The sequence below is a fragment of the Bombina bombina genome, chromosome 2 (genome assembly GCF_027579735.1).
Source record: "Bombina bombina isolate aBomBom1 chromosome 2, aBomBom1.pri, whole genome shotgun sequence".
Taxonomy (NCBI): Eukaryota; Metazoa; Chordata; class Amphibia; order Anura; family Bombinatoridae; genus Bombina; species Bombina bombina.
In genome coordinates this window covers 1,287,560,709-1,287,586,282 of record NC_069500.1, presented here as the reverse complement: position 1 = coordinate 1,287,586,282, position 25,574 = coordinate 1,287,560,709, and the positions used below count along the sequence as shown (strand labels likewise).

The 25,574-nt window shown below is 39.7% G+C and overlaps 1 protein-coding gene across 1 annotated transcript in view; it reads left to right on the top strand.

Annotated features, from left to right (window-relative positions):
- Window positions 1-25,574, top strand: part of LOC128647506 (uncharacterized) — a 179,869-nt gene that overhangs the window by 106,971 nt on the left and 47,324 nt on the right. The window contains exons 14-15 of the mRNA XM_053700290.1: window positions 4,931-5,050; window positions 16,906-17,000. Coding sequence (XP_053556265.1) covers window positions 4,931-5,050; window positions 16,906-17,000 — 215 coding nt within the window. The remainder of the gene's footprint in view (window positions 1-4,930; window positions 5,051-16,905; window positions 17,001-25,574) is intronic.

Below are 25,574 nucleotides of genomic sequence, written 5' to 3'. Positions count from 1 at the left end.
TAAATTTGTTATTATTTTAACTAGGTAACTATTAAATAGTTCTTAACTATTTAATAGCTATTGTACCTGGTTAAAATAATTAAAAAGTTGCCTGTAAAATAAATATTAATCCTAAAATAGCTATAATATAATTATAATTTATATTGTAGCTATATTAGGATTTATTTTACAGGTAAGTATTTAGCTTTAAATAGGAATCATTTATTTAATAAGAGTTAATTAATTTCGTTAGATGTAAATTATATTTAACTTAGGGGGGTGTTAGTATTAGGGTTAGACTTAGCTTTAGGGGTTAATACATTTATTATAGTAGCGGTGAGGTCCGCTCGGCAGATTAGGGGTTAATAATTGAAGGTAGGTGTCGGCGATGTTAGGGAGGGCAGATTAGGGGTTAATACTATTTATGATAGGGTTAGTGAGGCGGGTTAGGGGTTAATAACTTTATTATAGTAGCGCTCAGGTCCGCTCGGCAGATTAGGGGTTAATAAGTGTAGGCAGGTGTCGGCGACGTTGAGGGGGGCAGATTAGGGGTTAATAAATATAATATAGGGGTCGGCGGTGTTAGGGGTAGCAGATTAGGGGTACATAGGGATAACGTAGGTGGCGGCGCTTTGCGGTCGGAAGATTAGGGGTTAATTATTTTAAGTAGCTGGCGGCGACGTTGTGGGGGGCAGGTTAGGGGTTAATAAATGTAATACAGGGGTCGGCGGGGTTAGGGGCAGCAGATTAGGGGTACATAAGTATAACGTAGGTGGCGGTCGGCAGATTAGGGGTTAAAAATTTTAATCGAGTGGCGGCGATGTGGGGGGAGCTCGGTTTAGGGGTACATAGGTAGTTTATGGGTGTTAGTGTACTTTAGGGTACAGTAGTTAAGAGCTTTATGAACCGGCGTTAGCCAGAAAGCTCTTAACTCCTGCTATTTTCAGGCGGCTGGAATTTTGTCGTTAGAGCTCTAACGCTCACTTCAGAAACGACTCTAAATACCAGCGTTAGAAAGATCCCATTGAAAAGATAGGATACGCAAATGGCGTAGGGGGATCTGCGGTATGGAAAAGTCGCGGCTGAAAAGTGAGCGTTAGACCCTTTAATCACTGACTCCAAATACCAGCGGGCGGCCAAAACCAGCGTTAGGAGCCTCTAACGCTGGTTTTGACGGCTACCGCCGAACTCCAAATCTAGGCCTTAGATTTTAAACGCCTGGATAGCTCTATCAGGCTGTTTGTTTGGGGGACGGGCAAGAAACGTACTACCCTACAGAAACTTTCGCACCCTAGACAATGTGGAGGCCTAGCACTTCCTAGTTTTTCTATCTACAATAAAATATGCTTGGCAAAGGTCGCCATGGACTGGCTTACTGGAGGGTCACATGTTGCTTCTTTTGAAATAGAGCAAAATCTGGTCACCCCATTCAGCCTAGCGGCTTTGCTACATTGTCCCATTAAGGATCTACCGCACAAGATCAAAACAAAATCTACAATATTGCATATTATCAAAGCATGGCAGTTCATCAGGACTTGCATGAAGGACAGCCCATTAATTTCAGAATTTGTACCTATTATAGGGAATCCGTGCTTTATTCCAGGTATTAGGAATAAACTATTCAGCAGATGGTCTAGGTTGGGTTTACAAAATTTAGTACAATTTAGGGACCCAGAAACTACCGGGGTACATACCTTTGCAACTTTAAGAACTCGTTACCAGCTTAAAAATACTGATTTTTATGCTTATTTACAGGTGCGGCACTGGTATACTGAGATCATTAAAGACCCTGCTAGAGATTACTCACACCCGGGTATTAAAATGGGCCTTGCCCTGTTTAAGGCAGGCAAGCATGCCATTAGTTATTGGTATAGGATGGTACTTCTTGAGACCGGAGAAGCGAATCTTTTAGATATTCATCTAAAATGGAGTAGAGACATTCAAACCCTAGATCCTGATAAAATAAAACATAGTATAATTCTGGTGGAACACGCTACCTTGTCTGCATCTTGGCGAGAATCACATTTTAAAATTATAAATCGTATCCATATAACCCCGGCCAACCTAAATAGATGGTTTGGGAACTTGCTACATCTGTGCCCTCGATGTAGTTCTGTAGGTGCCGACCTGGTTCACATGATCTGGCGATGTCCAAAGATTCAACAATTCTGGCGAAAAATTCAATTCTGGCTGAATAGAGTACTTTCTATCCAGATAGTTTTAGAGCTGCAGCACACTATTTTCCTAATAGATCAGAGCGATCTTGTGGAATACGTCCCTAATATTGAGCTAATAAATACAGTAATTTTGGGAGGGAGATATCTCATTTTGAAAAATTGGAAATCCACTAGGGCACCAACAATCAATAATCTAACTTTCCTTCTACACTCTCAATATATACTAGAACAACTTGATAGCTCCAATAATGGAACAACTCAACAAGATAGATTTGAATGCAAGTGGTTAGAATTTATCAGAAGCTACAGAAATAATTTAGAAAATTAGCTGAAATCGTACCTTTTTTTTTTTTTTTGCTCACTTGCTCCTTTCCCTTTCCTTCTCTATCTTCTCTCTCCCTTTTTTCGTTTGTTGATCGCCTCCCCCCTTCCCCCATAACCAAGCATAATTGCTTAACAGGTTTAGTTTGACTATTTGTTAGAAACTAATAGCTGATATTCACATTTGGTTTAATGAACTTTGATGCAGAAAGTATGTGGTAGTAATTTTATGCTAAATAACGAATTAGTATAATATAAAGCTAATTGCGTTTTTGTTGTGCTTTGACCTGTTTTTTTAAAATTTAATGAGGTTTGTTGTATCGGCTACACATAAGAATGTCTATAACACTTTGTGGTGGAACTGATTGAGGTGGTCCACATAGATTATTTGTTAGATTTCTTAAACATCTTTGATGTAAGGATGTATATACTGTGTGAATTCTGTTGACATTTGATAATGGCTGTGTAAACCTCAAATAAACAATAAATTATAACATACTTTTTCGAAATTCTACAAATTTGATACTTTTGCTTCCTCGGAGGCTATTTTTGGGAAAAAGGTCTTGCAGGCAGTGGTGCCTTCCGTTTAAGTTCCTGCCTTGTCCCTCCCTTCATCCGTGTCCTAAAGCTTTGGTATTGGTATCCCACAAGTAATGGATGAACCCGTGGACTGGATACACCTTACAAGAGAAAACAAAATTTATGCTTACCTGATAAATTTCTTTCTCTTGTGGTGTATCCAGTCCACGGCCCGCCCTGTCACTTTAAAGCAGGTGTTTTTTTATTTTTAAACTACAGTCACCACTGCACCCTATAGTTTCTCCTTTTTTCTTGCTTGTCTTTGGTCAATGACTGGGGGTGGCAGTTAGGGGAGGAGCTATATATTCAGCTCTGCTGTGGGTGTCCTCTTGCAACTTCCTGTTGGGAAGGAGAATATCCCACAAGTAATGGATGAACCCGTGGACTGGATACACCACAAGAGAGAGAAATTTATCAGGTAAGCATAAATTTTGTTTTTGTAATTATTTTAACTAGGTAGCTATTAAATAGTAAATAACTATTTAATAGCTATTGTACCTAGTTAAAATAAATACAAAGTTGCCTGTAAAATAAATATAATTCCTAAAATAGCTACAATATAATTATTCGTTATATTGTAGCTATATTAGGGTTTATTTTACAGGTAAGTATTTAGTTTTAAATAGGAAGACTTTAGTTAATAATATTTAATTTATTTCGTTAGATTAAAATTATATTTAATTTAGGGGGGTGTTAGGGTTTGGGTTAGACTTAGCTTTAGGGGTTAATACATTTATTAGAGTAGCGGCGAGGTCCGGTCGGCAGATTAGGGGTTAATACTTGAAGTTAGGTGTCGGCGATGTTAGGAAGGGCAGATTAGGGGTTAATACTATTTATTATAAGGTTTTTGAGGCGGGAGTGAGGCGGTTTAGGGGTTAATACATTTATAAGATTTGCGGCGAGGTGCGGTCGGCAGATTAGGGGTTAATAAGTGTAGGTAGGTAGCGGCGACGTTGGGGGGGGCAGATTAGGGGTTAATAAATATAGGTGTCGGCGATGTTAGGGGCAGCAGATTAAGGGTTTATAGGTATAATGTAGGTGGCGGCGGTGTGCGGTCGGCAGATTAGGGGTTAAAAAAATGTATTAGAGTGGCGGCGATGTGGGGGGACCTCGGTTTAGGGGTACATAGGTAGTTTATGAGTGTTAGTGTACTTTAGAGCACAGTAGTTAAGAACTTTATAAACCGGCGTTAGCCCATAAAGCTCTTAACTACTGACGTTTTCCTGCGGATGGAGTCTTGTCGGTAGAGGCTCTACCGCTCACTTCAGCCAAGACTCTAAATACCAGCGTTACGAAGATCCCATTGAAAAGATAGGATACGCAATTGGCGTAAGGGGATCTGCGGTATGGAAAAGTCGCGGCTTGGAAGTGAGCGTTAAACCCTTTCCTGGCTGACTCTAAATACCAGCGGGCGGTAAAAAGCAGCGTTAGGAGCCCTTAACGCTGCTTTTGACGGCTAACGCCAAACTCTAAATCTAGGCGTTAGAGTTCTAATTCCATTTCTCCTAGCTTTTGTTTAGTGAAATCCTATCAACCCATGCATTTTTTAGATGAATGATAGGTCAAATGTAATGTAATTTAAACGAGCAAAGCATACAAAAAAATTATACTGCGAAAGATCCTATGGAATACACTAGAATATTATAAAACAAAATATTTGTAATTGTAATCAGTAATTTATTACCAGCTAAACCTAGTGTAGCAAAAAAAATAAATTTTTGCTGCCGAGAATTAAATAGATTTTAAAATGTAGTTGTTACAGCAGTTTCAAATTCTTCTATGAAGTACAAACATGACCAAAGAAACAGCCTTTAAAATGTTTGTTTCTCATCCTACATTTTATTTACTGATAAAAAAAAATTATGTTTTAACAGGGGCCACCACATCAGGTACTTAGTGAAAATGCAGATTTCCTGAAATACACAGGCATTCAAAATTTAATGGTTTACCTTGACACCTTTATTTCATCTAAAAGAAGAGATACTAAAGCACAGGTAAGATCTCTTGTAAATATATCTATTTCATATACATTTATTACAACTCATAAAAGTCAACAGTACGCTGTGGTTGTAAAATGTTCTTTAAAATGTTAAAGGGACAGTAAACACCTTGAGATTTTTATATAAAATGTTTAGTTAAGAATAATGAAACAACTTTGCGCTATATTTCCATTATTTATTTTACCCCTTTTCATGAAGTTTAGCTCTGAAAACTGAGCAATATCTATTTCTTTGAATTTTAAATGCACCTGTTAATTTCTAACCTTGCTATATATACGTCAGTAATTTACTTTATCAGATAACAACTGCAAAACAATTTACTTTATATTAACATTTTGACAGTTGACTGTAGTCTAAAGCCCAGATTGGCTCCTCGAAATAAGGCAAATGAAGGGTGGACTTTGATTATTGAAAAATATGTGCAGTAAAAAAGGATGTGTATTTGTTTTAAAAAATGTAAAACTTGATCTGTAACTACTGAACCTCTGTATGACCTATATTTCAGTATTGGAATACAAAAAAGGGACCCCTGTGCTTTCAATTAATTACCTATAAAGGCGGAGCCGTTGTTTCAGAGTTCCCTTTAATACTCCAGAAATGTCATATACTTAGAAAAAAATGCTTTTTTTGTCTTCTGACAGCTTAGTATAAGTGTAGAGACTGAACGAGTATAAATCACAAATGTTTATTCTCTTAAAAACATTTTTCAAATAAAATATCCATAAAAATCATGCATTAGACATTATCGCACTTATAATGCAAAGTCCATATTAGAGTTCATATCCCACTGTGAAACTCTGTGTTTTTCAAATGTGGGTTTGGGTTACAGGCAGGCTGAAAGGACAAGGGGTCTTGTCAATGGTATATAACGTTTTTTTACAATAAGGTGACACTTTTTACTTACACTGTATTTTTGCCCCTGTACTTGTCACTCTGCCTTCATCTGGGTTTGGGTATAGTCACGGCATTGCTACCAAATCACCTAACTCTCATATCAATGTTCTGTGATTAGGAAAGAAGCACCAGTTGTTGTAAAAGGGACATAAAATGAAAATTCCACTTCATTATCTTAGTATCCTTTGTTGAAGAGTAAACTAAGGTAGGCTCAGAAGCATGCATGTATTCTGAGCACTATAAGACAACAGTGATTGTAACAATGTTTTTAGCAGTGTTGGCAACAATGTACAACATAATTAAAATACTGTTGCAGACACTGCTGTCATATTGTACTAAAGACAAATGCAAGCTCATGAGCCTACATAGATATGCTCTTCAACAAACCAAAAGAACACAGTCAATTTAATAATATAAGTAAATTGGAAAGGGGGGCATAGCCGGCAGCGGCCATGAAGGCAGCATAACACCGGAGTTCCACAATAAGAGTCTCTAGCACAAAAACAAATTTACTCTAGGAGACCATACACTCCAAGAGTCACCCGGTCCCTGGACATCACCGGAACAACAGCCAGACGCCCCCGCTACAGATAGGAGCTTCAACACAGATCCAGCTGCAGAGATGCAGTAGTGAAATGCGCCATCTTGCGACCGGCACTTTCTCCAACAACGTAGCACATCTCCTACTTACAGTCGGGTGCTGTACTAAGCCGGTAATGAGCTTCTCGAGACTGGCCATTTCACAGGGAAGTGGCACAGAGGAGGCAGTGTCAGTAGACACCTCACGCCGCACACGATTACGTGACCAGGCTGCAACTCCGAACTGGTGAGGCCCAAATAAGACATACCCCTTAAATAGCCCTCAGTATCAGTATTAAGCCACTACTGAGCTACCCGGGACCGGCCATTTGACAAGAATGCTACACGGAAGAGGCAGTGTTGGTAAGCACCTCACACCGCACCCAATCACGTGATCAGGCAGCAACTTTGAACTGGTGAGGCTCAGGTGGAATACAGCCTTTAATTAGCCCTCATAAATGGCCAGGACACAATATAAAGGCCCTACAAAATCTTCACACATATTGCACGCCACCTTCTCCTATCCCCAAAAGCACAGTAAGTGCGACAACACATATCCATTCACAGTGACCTAGCAAGCACACCAGCCACCTATGCTCATCTCCCATATACCAGAGCAGAAAGCAGCCTCATAATTTTTCACTCCCATAACACTATTGGGCACCTTATACGTGAACCTATCTACCCTGCTCATTCCTAACTATAGTGAATAGTCAACAACCCTCAACACTTTCAGGACACTAGTCTAATACTGTATTACAATACTTGATTCCAATTGAAATCTATCTATACCACCTCAAGATGGCAACAAAGAAACCCTCAAAATCAGAGAGGTTACCAAAACAAACAACCACCAAGGCCTACACTATGCCTTCCTACTTTGCTGCCGTACAATCACCAACATCCACTAATCCTAGTAACAAGGGTAAACCTTCCCCTGGCTCTCAAACCCAGGACCCCTTGTCCACATTATCTACTAATGAAAATGCCCAAATTCCTGCCTTGTTATCTCATTTTGCATCAAAGCAGGAGATTTCTGTCATCTTTATGACATGCCTAAGAGAAGAACTAACCAAGCTGAAACAGGACCTCCAAACCCTAGGCTATAGAGTGGAAATGCTAGAAGCAGACAGCGAAGAAATAAGAGAAGATATCCTATGAATTGATGACAGAGCCTCATCACAGCAAGAAACAATTGACTCCCTCATGGACAAGATTGATGATCTCGAAAACAGAAGCAGAAGAAAAAATCTGCGACTCAAGGGGATTTCCAGAATCTTTACTACTAAGGGACTTCCCTGAGTACCTACAAGCACTATTCACTACTCTAAAATGAACCTTCATATACTGAAAACATTCCTTGGGTCAGGGGCCCAAAGAGTTCTATGCCCCAGACCCCCTGACACAGCTCATCCCAGGGACATTATTATCAGATTCAAAAATTTCCTGGAAAAAGAGATGCTGCTTAACAAGTCAAGACAAAAATAACCCATGAGATTCAGATACAGTTCTTTAAGGACCTCAACAAAAAGATCCCATACAGATGGGGATTTCCCGTTCAACTAATAGTCATCCAAGACAACAAAATACTTATCTGCATCACATCTGAGGACGTGGCAACATTCAGCAAAGAACTCGGCCTCGACCCACCATTAGAAATAATTCCTCCACCTACCTTACATCCAACAACACCTAAAAAAACAAACTCAAACCCCACAAAATGGGAAACCAAAATGCCACTCTAAAATAAAGCATCACAATGCCCAGACAGTGACAACAAAAAGTCACCCTCGCCAACATCTACTCACTCTTTCAGCTCTGAAGATGGCTGAATCTAGAACCCAACCATAGGCCTCCTGAAGACGCTGAACTACTAGACTGACACTTAAAAGTTGAACAGTTCCACGCGGTCCAACAAGATTACAACATCCTTAATTAAGGATGCTTGAAACTAGGGTAGCACAGATACCATTTTTTTTTAAGACTGAGTATAAATACCAATACTTTTTTTCAAATACACGCCGATACCAATTACTGATATTTTTTTTAATGTCATGTTTCTCAAGCACAATACAGACTAATGATTTAAGATAGCTTCTTTATAATTATGAAGAACTGTAACTTAAAATATATTATGAAATAATAAAACAGGTTTCTTTGCTTGCTGTCACAAAGTTGTAAAAACTCAAAGAAATTTCACAGAACATGTTTATAAATAAAAATATTACAATATAATATATTAATAATTACAATACATAACAAATGTAAAATCACAACCAACCAAAAGTGCAATACAGTAAAAAATTTAACAGTGTACTGTTTAGTCATGCTGAACAACACTATGAGATAGATTACATTGAATAGTAAGCTTTATCAATAGTCTCATTACATGTCCAACTGAGTTAAAGTCTATCGAGTTGGAAATGTGAACAGAGCATTGGTAAAGCTTACCAATCAAATGTAATCTAAATCTAGTCCTATAATTGTATGATGAGTGTTCATAGGAATTAACTTAAAGGGACAGTCTAGGCCAAAATAAACTTTCCTGATTCAGATAGAGCATGTCATTTTAAACAATTTTCCAATTTACTTTTATCACCCATTTTGCTTTGTTCTCTTGGTATTCTTAGTTGAAAGCTTAACCTAGGAGGTTCATATGCTAATTTCTTAGACCTTGAAGCCCACCTCTTTCAGATTGCATTTTAACAGTTTTTCACCACTAGAGGGTGTTAGTGCACGTATTTCATATAGATAACACTGTGCTCGTGCACGTGAAGTAATCTGGGAGCAGGCACTGATTGGCTAGACTGCAAGTCTGTCAAAAGAACTGAAAAAAGGGGCAGTTTGCAGAGGCTTAGATACAAGATAATCACAGAGGTTAAAAGTATATTATTATAACTGTGTTGGTTATGCAAAACTGGGAAATGGGTAATAAAGGGATTATCTATCTTTTAAAACAATAACAATTCTGGTGTAGACTGTCCCTTTAATGTGTCCTATGAACACTCATCCTGCAATTATATAAGCTAAGGATGTTCCTAAGAGTACAGTATGTTTTGAGCATAATCGTGCAAGATGAGAACTAGCAGTATAACAGGCAATCTAGAAATTAGAATACATTTTTCAAAAGTTAGTGGCAAGTTATTTTTAAGGAACAGAAGCATCTCTGCATGTTCAGCTATAAGTCTGTTTTTTATCAGTAAGGACGTTTGAGACTAAGCTGAACAGTCTTTCACTTTCCACACTACTGCATGGGTCAGAAAGATATTTTTTGCCGATTAAATCTCAGTTTATTAACTGCCCAGTACTTCAGGGGTTTGTCTGAATGAGGTACAGTGATCTCTCCCAGGTAGGCTAACAGCTGTATAGTAGCAGCTTTTGGAGCACTGCTCTCAGACTACAATAATGCAAATAACAGCAATTTTTATTGCAGAACAGAAGTGAACAATTTTTAGTTAAGTCTTCACTCCAGCTTAAAATGAAATGGGAACATGAAGTTTGAAGGGGAAGGAGGGAGGGGGACGGAGGGAGGGGGAAGGAGGGATAGGGGGAATCCTATAGTGGAGGTGGGATTAAAGGGTGAGAAAGTGATCTGGAAGGGGGAGGGGTGTAAATGAGGTGGGGGGTAGCTAACACTACAGAAGAAATGTGTGGGGGGGTTTGTAATTAAAATTGCCCAATTTTGGAAAACTGGCTACTGGCAGACAGCTGCCAGTACCTAAGATAGCGGATCTAGTAAGAGGAGGGAGGAATAGACAGCCGTTTGGGGGGATCGTGGAGGTTGGGGGGTAAGGGGGAATCCTACACTGCAGAAAAAAAAAAATATATATATATATATATATATATATATATATAAAAGCCTTTTTCTCTTGTAAGGTGTATCCAGTCCACGGATCATCCATTACTTGTGGGATATTCTCATTCCCAACAGGAAGTTGCAAGAGGACACCCACAGCAGAGCTGTAATATAGCTCCTCCCCTAACTGTCATAGCCAGTCATTCTCTTGCAACTCTCAACAAGCAAGGACGTTGTAGGAGAGAGTGGTTAAATATAGCTAGTTTATTTTCTTCAATCAAAAGTTTGTTATTTTTAAATGGTACCGGAGTTGTGCTATTTTATCTCAGGCAGTAAATAGAAGAAGAATCTGCCTGAGGTTTCTATGATCTTAGCAGGTTGTAACTAAGATCCATTGCTGTTCTCACATATGTCTGAGGGGATTACACAGATGAGGTAACTTCAGCGAGAGAATGGCGTGCAGTTTATTCTGCTATCAGGTATGTGCAGTTATAATTTTTTCTAGAGATGGAAAACACTAGAAAATGCTGCTGATACCGGATTAATGTAAGTTAAGCCTGAATACAGTGATTTAATAACGACTGGTATCATGCTTACTCCCAGGGGTAATACCCTTATGATATTGCAATATAAAACGTTTGCTGGCATGTTTAATCGTTTTTTATATATACATTGGTGATAAAACTTTATTGGGGCCTAGTTTTTTCCCCATGGCTGGCTTAAATTTTGACTAGAAACAATTTCCACTGTTGTAGTATAAAAGTTACAGTTGGTGCAGTTAAAATTACAAATTGTGACATCCAGCTTCCCTCAAAGGCCCTCTGTATGCTATAGGACATCTCTAAAGGGCCCAAAGGCTTTCCAAAGTCATTTATTGGGGAAGGTATGGCCACAGCTTGCTGTGGCAGTTGGTTGTGACTGTTAAAAAAACGTCTATTTCGTTTTTTTTATCCGTTTTTTGAACTAAGGGGTTAATCATCCATTTGCAAGTGGGTGCAATGCTCTGTTAGCCTATTATACACACTGTAAAAATTTCGTTTGATTTACTGCATTTTTTCACTGTTTTTCTAATTCTGACAAAATTTGTTTCTCTTAAAGGCACAGTACCGTTTTTATATTTGCTTGTTAACTTGATTTAAAGTGTTGTTTTCCAAGCTTGCTAGTCTCATTGCTATTCTGTATAAACATGTCTGACATAGAAGAAACTCTTTGTTTATTATGCTTAAAAGCCATGGTGGAACCGCCTCTTAGAATGTGTACCAAATGTACTGATTTCATTTTATGCAATAAAGATAATTTTCTGTCTTTAAAAAATGTATCACCAGAGGAATCTGACGAGGGGGAAGTTATGCCGACTAACTTTCCCCACGTGTCAGACCCTTTGACTCCCGCTTAAGGGACTCACGCTCAAATGGCGCCAAGTACATCTAGGGTGCCCATAGCGTTTACTTTACAAGACATGGCGGCAGTCATGGATAATACACTGTCAGCAGTATTAGCCAAACTACCTGAACTTAGAGGTAAGCGAGATAGCTCTGGGGTGAGACAAAATGCAGAGCATACTGACTCTTTAAGAACCATGTCTGATACTGCCTCACAATATGCAGAAGCTGAGGAAAGAGAGCTTCAGTCAGTGGGTGATGTTAATGACTCAGGAAAGATACCGGATTCTAATATTTCTACATTTAAATTTAAACTTGAACACCTCCGCGTGTTGCTTAGGGAGGTTTTAGCTGCTCTGAATGACTGTGATACCATTGCAGTGCCAGAGAAATTGTGTAGACTGGATAAATACTTTGCAGTGCCGGTGTGTACTGATGTTTTTCCAAATACCTAAAAAGTTTACAGAAATTATTAATAAGGAATGGGATAGACCAGGTGTGCCGTTCTCTTCCCCTCCTATTTTTAGAAAAATGTTTCCAATAGACGCCACCACACGGGACTTATGGCAGACAGTCCCTAAGGTGGAGGGAGCAGTTTCTACTCTAGTAAAGCGTTCTACTATCCCTGTCGAGGACAGTTGTGCTTTTTTTTTAGATCCAATGGATAAAAAATTAGAGGTTACCTTAAGAAAATATTTATTCAACAAGGTTTTATCCTACAGCCCCTTGCATGCATTGCCCCTGTTACTGCTGCTGCGGCGTACTGGTTTGAGTCTCTGGAAGAGGCTTTACAGGTAGCGACTCCATTGGATGACATACTTGGCAAACTTAGAGCACTTAAGCTAGCCAATTCTTTTATTCTGATGCCATTGTTCATTTGACTAAACTAACGGCTAAGAATTCTGGTTTTGCTATACAGGCGTGCAGAGCGCTATGGCTTAGATCATGGTCAGCTGACGTGACTTCAAAATCTAAGCTACTTATTATTCCCTTCAAGGGGCAGACCCTATTCGGGCCTGGTTGAAGGAGATTATTGCTGATATCACTGGAGGAAAAGGTCATGCCCTTCCTCAGGACAGGTCCAAATCTAGGGCCAAACAGTCTAATTTTCGTGCCTTTCAAAACTTCAAGGCAGGTGCGGCATCAACTTCCTCTAATAATAAATAAGAGGGAACTTTTGCTCAATCCAAGACGGTCTGGAGACCAAACCTGACCTGGAAAAAAGGTAAGCAGGTAAAAAAGCCTGCTGCTGCCTCTAAGACAGCATGAAGGAACGGCCCCCTATCCGGGAACGGATCTAGTAGGGGGCAGACTTTCACTCTTTGTCCAAGCGTGGGCAAGAGATGTTCAGGATCCCTCGGCGTTGGAAATTATATCCCAGGGATATCTTCTGGACTTCAAAGCTTCCCCCCCCCAAAAGGGAAATTTCACCTTTCACAATTATCTGCACACCAGATAAAGAGAGAGGCATTCTTACACTGTGTACGAGACCTCCTAGTTATGGGAGTGATCCATCCAGTTCCAAAGGAGGAACAGGGACAGGGTTTTTACTCAAATCTGTTTGTGGTTCCCAAAAAAGAGGGAACCTTCAGACCAATTTTGGATCTAAAGATCTTAAACAAATTCCTCAAAGTTCCGTCGTTCAAGATGGAAACTATTCGTACCATCCTACCACTGATCCAGGAGGGTCAATATATGACTACAGTGGATCTAAAGGATGTTTATCTTCACATTCCGATACACAAAGATCATCATTGGTTTCTCAGGTTTGCCTTTCAAGACAGGCATTACCAGTTGTAGCTCTTCCCTTGGGATTAGCTACAGCCTCAAGAATCTTTACAAAGGTTCTAGGGTCGCTTATGGCGGTCCTAAGGCCGCGGGGCATAGCAGTAGCCCCTTATTTAGACGACATCCTGATACAGGCGTCAAACTTCCAAATTGCCAAGTCTCATACGGACGTAGTACTGGCATTTCTGTGGTCGCATTGGTGGAAAGTGAATGAGGAAAAGAGTTCTCTATCCCCACTCACAAGAGTTTCCTTTCTAGGGACTCTGATAGATTCTGTAGAAATGAAAATTCACCTAACGGAGTCCAGGTTATCAAAGCTTCTAAATTCCTGCCGGGTTCTTCATTCCATTCCGCGCCCTTCGGTGGTTCAGTGTATGGAAGTAATCGGCTTAATGGTAGCGGCAATGGACATAGTGCCGTTTGCACGTTTACATCTCAGACCGCTGCAACTATGCATGCTCAGTCAGTGGAATGGGGATTACACAGATTTGTCCCCTCAACTGAATCTGGACCAAGAGACCAGGGATTCTCTTCTCTGGTGGATATCTCGGGTCCATCTGTCCAAAGGTATGACCTTTCGCAGGCCAGATTGGACAATTGTTACGACAGATGCCAGCCTTCTAGGTTGGGGTGCAGTCTGGAACTCCCTGAAGGCTCAGGGATCGTGGACTCAGGAGGAGTCTCTCCTTCCATTAAACATTCTGGAACTAAGAGCGATATTCAAGGCTCTTCAGGCTTGGCCTCAGTTAGCAACTCTGAGGTACATCAGATTTCAGTCGGACAACATCACGACTGTAGCTTACATCAATCATCAAGGGGGAACGAGAAGTTCCCTAGAGATGTTAGAAGTTTCAAAAATAATTCGCTGGGCAGAGATTCACTCTTGCCACCTATCAGCTATCCATATCCCAGGTCTAGAGCACTGGGAGGCGGATTTTCTAAGTCTTCAGACTCTTCATCCGGGAGAGTGGGAACTCCATCCGGAGGTATTTGCACAACTGATTCATTGTTGGGGCAAACCAGAACTGGATCTCATGGCGTCTCGCCAGAACGCCAAGCTTCCGTGTTACGGATCCAGGTCCAGGGATCCCAAGGCGACACTGATAGATGCTCTAGCAGCGCCCTGGTCTTTCAACCTGGCTTATGTGTTTCCACCGTTTCCTCTGCTCCCTCGACTGATTGCCAAGATCAAACAGGAGAGAGCATCGGTGATTCTGATAGCACCTGCGTGGCCACGCAGGACCTGGTATGCAGATCTAGTGGACATGTCATCCTTTCCACCATGGTCTCTGCCTCTGAAACAGGACCTTCTACTTCAGGGTCCTTTCAACCATCCAAATCTAATTTCTCTGAGGCTGACTGCCTGGAGATTGAATGCTTGATTTTATCAAAGCGTGGCTTCTCCGAGTCAGTTATTGATACCTTATGACAGGCACGAAAGCCTGTCACCAGGAAAATTTACCATAAGGTATGGCGTAGATATCTTTATTGGTGTGAATCCAAGGGTTACTCATGGAGTAAGGTCAGGATTGCTAGGATATTATCTTTTCTCCAAGAAGGTTTGGAAAAAGGATTGTCAGCTAGTTAAGCGTCTGGCAGATGTTCCAGACGTTCAGGCATTTTGTCAGGCTTTAGTTAGAATCAAGCCTGTGTTTAAACCTGTTGCTCCACCATGGAGCTTAAACTAGGTTCTTAAGGTTCTTCAAGGAGTTCCGTTTGAACCTCTTCATTCCATAGATATCAAGCTTTTATCTCGGAAAGTTCTTTTTTGGTAGCTATTTCCTCGGCTCGTAGAGTCTCTGAGCTATCTGCCTTACAATGTGATTCTCCTTATCTGATTTTTCATATGGATAAGGTAGTCCTGCGTACCAAACCTGGGTTCTTACCTAAGGTGGTATCTAACAAGAATATCAATCAAGACGTGGTCCGTGCTTTAAAGTTTTACTTACAAGCTACTAAAGATTTTCGTCAAACATCTGCTTTGTTTGTTGTCTACTCTGGACAGAGGAGAGGTCAAAAGGCTTCGGCAACCTCTTTTTCTTTTTGACTAAGAAGCTTAATCCGCTTAGCCTATGAGACTGCTGGACAGCAGCCTCCTGAAAGGATTACAGCTCATTCCACTAGAGCTGTGGCTTCCACTTAGGCCTTTAAAAATGAGGCTTCTTTTGATCAGATTTGCAAGGCGACGACTTGGTCTTCGCTTCATATTTTTTCAAAATTTTACAAATTTGATACTTTTGCTTCTTCGGAGGCTATATTTGGGAGAAAGGTTTTACGGGCAGTGGTTCCTTCCATTTAAGTTCCTGCCTTGTCCCTCCCTTCATCCGTGTACTTTAGCTTTGGTATTGGTATCCCACAAGTAATGGATGATCCGTGGACTGTATACACCTTACAAGAGAAAACACAATTTATTCTTACCTGATAAATTTATTTCTCTTGTGGTGTATCCAGTCCACGGCCCGCCCTGTCATTTTAAGGCAGGTAATTTTTAAATTTAAACTACAGTAACCACTGCACCCTATGGCTCCTCCTTTCTCGGCTTGTTTTCGGTCGAATGACTGGCTATGACAGTTAGGGGAGGAGCTATATTACAGCTCTGCTGTGTGTGTCCTCTTGCAACTTCCTGTTGGGAATGAGAATATCCCACAAGTAATGGATGATCCGTGGACTGGATACACCACAAGAGAAATAAATTTATCAGGTAAGCATAAATTGTGTTTTTTTAGTACTGGCAGACTTTCTGCCAGTACTTAAGATGAGGCTGACCATTGTGGGTTGGGGGAGGGAAGAGAGCAGTTTGAGAGGGATTAGGGAGGGATCAGGGTGTGGGATGTGTCAAGTGGGAGGGTAATCTATACACTAAAGCTAAAATTAACCCTACAAGCTACCTAATTAACCCCTTCACTGCTGGACATAATACAAGTGTGGTGTGCAGCTGCATTTAGCGGCCTTCTAATTACTAAAAAAGCAATGCCAACGCCGTATATGTCTGCTATTTCTGAACAAGGGATCCCAGAGAAGCATTTACAACCATTTGTGCCATGATTGCACAATCTGTTTGTAAATAATTTCAGTGATAAACCTAAAATTGTGAACATTTTTTTATCGCATTTGGTGGTAAAATGGTGGCATGAAATATACCAAAATGGGCCTAGATCAATACTTTGGGTTGTCTACTAAAAAAAAATATATATAGTTTTGATAGGTAAATAAAAAAGGCTCTATTTCTGTTTAAATGTAGTTATGGCAAAAATGCTAAAAATGCTCTGGTCTGTTGGGGAAGTGTTTGTCTGAAATGCCTGGTCCTTAAGGGGTTAAAGTAAATCACTTGTTTTGGTGTGTTTGTGATAAATATCCTTTTTTAGAAAAAATAGTAAGAAATTATATTAAAAAAAATCTTGTTTTTACAGAGTGAGAATCTCTTATCAGACCTGCAAAAATATATAAATAACTCATTTACTGCAGATGAAGCCAGAGCAATGTTGGACTTTTACAAAAAGAATGAGTAAGTATTGGGCTTTGTGACCCTTTAAGAAGACAAAGATATTTCTATGACAAGCTATTTGGGATAGTTTGTCTACAACAATCTCTCCTTCAGACTAATACAATATTTCAATTTTAGCATGAGGCTTTAGGATTTCTTATTTGCGTATAATAAAAAATAGTTTTCCTTTTTTGGACGTGGCAGTTATTGCGTAAATATGTACTGTATATATTCTTTAAAAAGTTCCAAATTACTTATTTTGTCAAATTTTCTTCTTTCTCATGGTATCTATTGTTAAAAAATGTTCATGAGATTATACTGAGGTAGTTCTTTAACCCCTTAATGACCACAGCACTTTTCCATTTCCTGTCTGTTTGGGACCAAGGCTATTTTTGCATTTCTGCGGTGTTTGTGTTTAGCTGTAATTTTCCTCTTACTCATTTACTGTACTCACACATTATATACCGTTTTTCTCGCCATTAAATGGACTTTCAAAAGTTACCATTATTTTCATCATATCTTATAATTTACTATAAAAAAATGATAAAATATGAGGAAAAATTGGGAAAAAAAACACACTTTTTCTAACTTTGACCCACAAAATCTGTTACACATCTACAACAACCAAAAAACACCCATGCTAAATAGTTTCTAAATTTTGTCCTGAGTTTAGAAATACCTAATGTTTACATGTTCTTTGCTTTTTTTGCAAGTTATAGGGCCATAAATACAAGTAGCACTTTGCTATTTCCAAACCACTTTTTTTTCAAAATTAGCGCTAGTTACATTGGAACACTAATATCTTTCAGGAATCCCTGAATATCCATTAACATTTATATATATATATTTTTTAGAAGACATCCCAAAGTATTGATCTAGGCCCATTTTGGTATATTTCATGCTACCATTTCACCGCCATATGCGATCAAATTAAAAAAGTTGTTCACTTTTCACAATTTGTTTCACAAATTTTAGGTTTCTCACTGAAATTATTTACAAACAACTTATGCAATTATGGAATAAATGGTTGTAAATGCTTCTCTGGGATCCCCTTTGTTCATAAATAGCAGACATATATGGCTTTGGCTTTGCTTTTTGGTAATTAGAAGGCTGCTAAATGCCACTGCGCACCACACGTGTATTATGCCCAGCAGTGAAGGGGTTAATTAGGGAGCTTCTAGGGTTAATTTTAGCTTTAGTGTAGTGTAGTGTAGTAGAGAACCCCAAGTATTAATCTAGGCCCATTTTGGTATATTTCATGCCACCATTTCACCGCCAAATGCGATCAAATAAAAAAAAAACTTTACATTTTTCACAATTTTAGGTTTCTCACTGAAATTATTTACAAACAGCTTGTGCAATTATGGCACAAATGGTTGTAAATGCTTCTCTGGGATCCCCTTTGTTCAGAAATAGCAGTCATATATGACTTTGGCGTTGCTTTTTGGTAATTAGAAGGCCGCTAAATGCTGCTGCACATCACACATGTATTATGGCTAGCAGTGAAGGGGTTAATTAGGTAGTTTGTAGGGAGCTTGCAGGGTTAATTTTAACTTTAGTGTAGGGATCAGCCTCCCACCTGACACATCAAACCTCCTCATCCCTCCCAAACAGCTCCCTTCCCTCCCCCACCCCACAATTGTCCCCGCCATCTTAAGTACTGGCAGAAAGTCTGCCAGTACTAAAATAAAAGGTATCTTTTTGTTTTTTGTTTTTGTTTTAGCATATTTACATATGCTGCTGTGTAGAATTCCCCCCTTAGCCCCAAACCTCCCTCATCCCCCCAAACAGCTCTCTAACCCTCCCCCATTGCCTTATTGGGGGCCATCTTGGGTACTGGCAGCTGTCTGCCAGTACCCAGTTTGCATAAAAAAAAAGTTTTTTATTATTTTTCTCCCGGTTTTTTTCTGTAGTGTAGCTTCCCCCCTCCACAGAGCAACCCAACACCCCCTGATGATCATCTGTTTATTTTTTTTTACCTTCCCCCCAGTGGCGTATTTAGGTTTTGTGCTGCCCTAGGCACTCAAAATTCTGCTGCCCCCCCACCCCCCTACCCCCCTAGGTTTTAGGCTTTTTTTCGGCCATAATATTTTTACACCCCAGGACTTGCATGTATGTATATATATATATATATACATTTTATATATATATATATATATATATATATATATATATATATATATATATAAATATATATATATATATATATGTATATTGTGTGTGTGTATATATATATATATATACATACACACAAAGCACAGACACAGCATAACTAATATTTTGTAACCCATCACCTCTGGGAGCAAAGAGGTTAAACAAGCCTGTTTTCTACTGTGAGCAGGAGGGTGGGGGGATTTATGACATGTCCTGCAGCAGCACACATTATTTACAACAAGAGATTGCTATAACATGATCATCCCCCTCTAGTCTTACCACATTCACTGCAATATTCTCCTGTGACCTGTGCCCTGTCTTCAGCGTGCTGTTCCCTGCTACTGTCTTGATCTGCGTGGCTGCGTGCAGAATAGATGCTGTAGTGTCAGTGAAAGCAATGTCAGCACGGCACTTGAGGGGGCCGGGGAGGGAAGGAAACGGCTGCTATGCTATTAAAGTTAGACAGAAGGAACTTGGGAAGCCTGGAAGTGGGACTGCTGGCTCCACAGGAATGATTAGCATGTCCGATTAACACTGATAATTTATGTTGCTAAATGTAGATTTCACACTTTTGTTTCCGCTGTCTAAATCTGTTAAAAAACTAAGTCATACAGTTTAGCCCATAACCTTATATAAACACGTGTTAACACTATTTATTTTCTACACCAATCAATGTAATAGCAGAGGTTCAGCTTTATGTAGCATTATAATGCAAGTTATAGCTGGTGTGTGCTGGGGATTATAAAACTACTTCAGACTTCAGTAATAAATAGTGGGATCATTAGGTTTGCAGTTACGGGGATTCATGATTGGGCTTTTTGGCGTAAGACATTTTATAGGTAAAAAGGGGAGATGAGTTAGAGCAACTATAGGAGATCTGAGGAACCTTTGCTGGTGCTGCATTATAGTGAGTACACAGGACGGAGGGATTATAATGAGCATCTGCAGGAAAGGTTGGAGTGTGGGTAGAGGATTACATTAGACGCAGTTCTATCATGGGATATAGTGACCCTGGGAATCATTACACTGACTGTCTCTACACTTACAGACAGTAACTCTCCTGTCCTCGCTCCTACCAGCCCGCTCTCATTAGTGTGCACTGTGCGGCAGCTAACACTTAATGCCTCCTCTGCTAGCAACATTAATATTTTATTGCCTAATGATTAGGCAATAAAATGTTAATGTCGCTAACAGAGAAGGCATTAAGTGTTGTGTTGCTGTCACAGTGCACACTAATGAGATCCATCATTCCTACCTACTGTCAGGACTCAGCCCGCCCCTACCTGTTAGGTGACAGTCCTCCTCCACATTAGTCTCTGGCTGTCTGTCGCGACTCGCAACTCACTGGACTCCTCCTTCTTCTCCTAACCCTGTTGCCGCCTAAAGCCATGTGCGTGCGCCAGCAATAAAAAAACACACAAATAGATGCAATTGGCTAAGAGTCTATGAAGCGGCACTTTCAAGTTTAATTTTTTTTTTTCTTTAAATGATCAGCTGCATATTCACTGCAGCCATAGCAAGTGCCGCCCCTCAAAATCTGCCGCCCTAGGCACTGGCCTCGTTGGCCTATGCCTTAATACGCCCCTGCTTCCCCCCCTTTTTTCCCCACTATTCACTTAAAATTTTCTGTAGTGTAGCGGTTCCCACCCGCTCCCTCCCCATGCACGTGCCCGCCCCCGCCTCCCCGTGCGCGCGTCCGTGCGTGCCCCCGGTGATCCCCGCCCACATCTCTGCATCGGATGGCTAAGAAAGGTTATTGCAGGATGCCTCGATATCGAGGCATCACTGCAATAACCGGAAAGCAGCTGGAAGCAAGCAGAATCGCTTCTAGCTGCTTTCCAGAACGAGGACGTGCAGGGTACGTACTTGTTCGTTAAAGGGACACTGTACCCAAATTTTTTCTTTCGTGATTCAGATAGAGCATGACATTTTAAGCAACTTTCTAATTTACTCCCATTATCAAATTTTCTTCGTTCCCTTGTTAACTTTATTTGAAAAATAAGGTATCTAAGCTTCTTTTTTGGTACAGCACTCTGGATATGACTTTTTTATTGGTGGATGCATTTATCCACCAATCAGCAAGAACAACCCAGGTTGTTCACCAAAAATGGGCTGGCATCTAAACTTATATTCTTGCGTCAAGAAAGTTTAATGTGTACTTCAATGCCCACTACTGGGAGTTCACTGAACACATTGGTTAAGCCAATGACAAGAGGCATATAAGTCCATTTACAAATCAGCAGCTAGCTCCCAGTAGTCTATTTCTGCTGCTGTGCCTACCTATGTATGCTTTTCAACAAAGGATACCAAGGGATCAAAGCAAATTTAATAAAATAAATAAATTAAAGATCTTTAAAAATGAAATCTAAATCATGATATTAACATTTGGGGACCGATTTATCAATGCTTCAACTGATATTACGTTGGAATTCTGTGTCAAATTAGATGCAAAGTTGATCCCCAGTAGTTAACAAAATGTCAACATCATCAAATGTGACGTAATATACGTTCCCACGATCTCAATCCAACGCAGATCGATGCTTGTGTTATTCGAGCGGAATACTGATCATCCGTCGTCACATTCTACTCTATTTGACCCTCTTGCCAATTTATCAAACATTCAACAGATACACTCCCGTCTATTCTTCCGCAGCGTACCTATTGTTAAAACTGCCACTCTTGAGGCCGCGAATGCCATAGAAATCAACAGGAGTCTGAAAACCCAGAAAGGGTATGTTAGATGCTGCAAGAGAATGAAGCTTATTACATATTTACGTAAATTATAAAGTTAATTACAATTGTATACTCTTTCTAAATCACACAGACAACAAAGACGCATGTTTAGTATCGAAATAATATGCTAATTAACAATATTAATTAAATGTAATTTTAAGGGACAGATTAATTTCAAAAGTAGTTTTTTTTTATGACAGGTAATGTTTGTCTGGCAACAGGACTAGTAGATATAGGGCTAAAAATGAAATAAATACATTACATACTATACCTAACTTCCTTTTTTTGATCAATCTAATTTCACCATGTTTAACGCATGTAATACAAGTCCCATTGCATTTCGCACCAAATTGGATGCAATACTCAAACTCCTAAACAACCCACAAACTAGTAACATTTTCCACCACTTTTGATTGGGAAATGCATAATCACATGATTTATGACATCAGCCAATCTGATTTAAATATATATTTTATACTATCACTAACAAATCAAATTGCTCGATACTTGTGTCATTGATCACTCATCAGAACTTATAAGTGCCATTTGTTACATTGTGTATTATACTTTTAAAGTATGTATATGTGAAATTAGTATTAAACTTAAACATTGATGATGACATTAGGACACACAGTGTAATATTTTTGACAATGATTTTAAAAATCTAATGATGTTTGATTCAATATAATCTTAAAATGATAGACATGTAATCTTATATGCCAGCCCATTTTGTAACACCTGTGTAGGGGTGGTGTTTAAAACTACACTGCAATCAGGAAGGGTTACACAGGTGCAGAGAGAAAACTGGCCCAGCTCTTAAAATATAAATTGATTACAAATAAATACATATGATACCCTGATTACACGTTATATTCACAATTATTCTTGCTTAGACTAATAATATATTTACATAAATAAAAAGAGAGAAGCGCTCAACCTGGGAACGAACAATAGCATAATAGCTTGTTCTATGGCTATTTACCACCCTAGAAGCAGCCTTTCACAGAGAAGAACTTTCCTGTAGCATATCAGTCTGATCCTGACTTAACAGTGCAGTCCAGCCCCAAAATACCAGGCAATCCCTCTCTGAACGAGAGAAACAGCAAAACCCCAGATGTACGTTTCGGCCTATTGTGGGCCTCGTCAGTGAGGTGCAGCCATATCCCTCTAGGCACACTGAGCAACAGGTCCACGTCTTGATTCCCGCATCACACTTAGGGAGACTTCCCTAAGTGTCATAATTTGCATAAATAAAAAGAGAGAAGTGCTCAACCTGGGAACGAACAATAGCATAATAGCTTGTTCTATGGCTAGTTACCACCCTAGAAGCAGTCTATTTTTGCTCAACATGTGCCTTTCACAGAGAAGAACTTTCCTGTAGCATATCAGTCTGATCCTGACTTAACAGTGCAGTCCAGCCCCGAAATACCAGGCAATCCCTCTCTGAACGAGAGAAACAGCAAAACCCCAGACATACGTTTTCGGCCTATTGTTGGCCTCGTCAGTGAGGTGCAGCCATATACCCCCTCTAGGCACACTGAGCAATGGGTCCACGTCTGGATTCCCGCATCACACTTAGGGAGACTTCCCTAAGTGTCATAATTTGCATAAATAAAAAGAGAGAAGCGCTCAGCCTGGGAACGAACAATAGCATAATAGCTTGTTCTATGGCTAGTTACCACCCTAGAAGCAGCCTCTTTTTGCTAAAAAAAAAGAGGCTGCTTCTTGGGGGGTAACTAGCCATAGAACAAGCTATTATGCTATTGTTCGTTCCCTGGTTCAGCGCTTCTCTCTATTAATTTATGCAATTATGACTCTTAGGGAAGTCTCCCTAAGTGTGATGCGGGAACCCAGATGTGGACCCGTTGCTCAGTGTGCCTAGAGGGATATGGCTGCAACTCACTGACGAGGCCCACATTAGGCCTAAACATATGACTGGGGTATTGCTATTTCCCTTGTTCAGAGAGAAATTGCCTGGTATTTCGGGGCTGGACTGTAGTGTTAAGTCAGGATCAGACTGATAAGCTACAGGAAAGTTTTTCACTGTGAAAGGCACATGTTAAGCAAAAAGAGGCTGCTTCTTGGGGGGTAACTAGCCATAGAACAAGCTATTATGCTATTCTTCGTTCCCAGGTTGAGCGCTTCTCTCTTTTAGTTTATGCAATTATGACTCTTAGGGAAGTCTCCCTAAGTGTGATGCGGGAACCCAGACGTGGACCGTTGCTCAGTGTGCCTAGAGGGATATGGCTGCACCTCACTGACGAGGCCTACATTAGGCCGAAACGTACATCTGGGGTTTTGCTATTTCCCTTGTTCAGAGAGAGATTGCCTGGTATTTCGGGGCTGGACTGTACTGTTAAGTCAGGATCAGACTGATATGCTACAGGAAAGTTTTTCTCTGTGAAAGGCACATGTTGAGCAAAAAGAGGCTGCTTCTTGGGGGGTAACTAGCCATAGAACAAGCTATTATGCTATTGTTTGTTCCTAGGTTGAGGGCTTCTCTCTTTTAATATATGCAATTATGACTCTTAGGGAAGTCTCCCTAAGTGTGATGCGGGAACCCAGACGTGGACACGTTGCTCAGTGTGTCTAGAGGGATATGGCTGCACCTCACTGACGAGGCCCACATTAGGCCGAAACGTACGTCTGGGGTTTTGCTATTTCCCTTGTTAAGAGAGAGATTGCCTGGTATTTCGGGGCTGGACTGTACTGTTAAGTCAGGATCAGACTGATATGCTACAGGAAAGTTTTTCTCTGTGAAAGGCACATGTTGAGCAAAAAGAGGCTGCTTCTTGGGGGGTAACTAGCCATAGAACAAGCTATTATGCTATTGTTCGTTCCCAGGTTGAGCGCTTCTCTCTTTTAATTTAATAATATATTTACACGATATACATATAGTGGTAATAAACACAAAGATATTAAAGACAACATTGTTTAGAACAAAATAAAATTTAGGGACATGTAAATATGTTTGCAAAAGATTTCTGACATAACACACACACACATATATATAGATAGATATAGATAGATAGATAGATAGATAGATACATATATTAAAAGTAAAAAGTGTTAAGGGTGAGTTTTAAGCGCTGTCCAATAATTGGGTATGTTTTTATTTCCCAGAACAATATTTTGGTGAGATACCTTAAAGCTGCTATATTCTATTGTTTATATTTGATACCACTATCAAATATGAATGCTAAAGTTAAAAAGAGAATTGTAAAGAATAAGCGCTAAAAGGGTCTCAAAAGGATAAAATGGATATAAAATCCAATCTAAAAACTGGTTTTGGCCAAGTAAAGAATTTTGGACTCAGAACAAAACTGTAATCAATGATTTGTTGAGGACAGCATAAATGTGCCGAGTTCAGATACTAAAAACTCATTTTTAATTAATAAACATAAGTTAAAACCACAATAAAAACCACCACAAGAAACTCTTAAAAAACCTACAATCCAACTAATTAGTTGATAACAGTTGTTTTCTCTGGGTCCGGGATAACTGGCTTAGACTAACTCGTAGAAAGTATGTTAGTCAGCTCCCGGATCGTTTATCCAAAGTGAGCAGAGAGAGATTGGGGAGTGCAAAATACAAAATAAAAAAGTACAAAGTTAAGATTACATACTCTACAGAAGGGGATGATTTTGAAAAATCCTCAACAGTATTAAAGGAAAAATTTAAAGAAAAAGGTTATAACGAAACGGATAT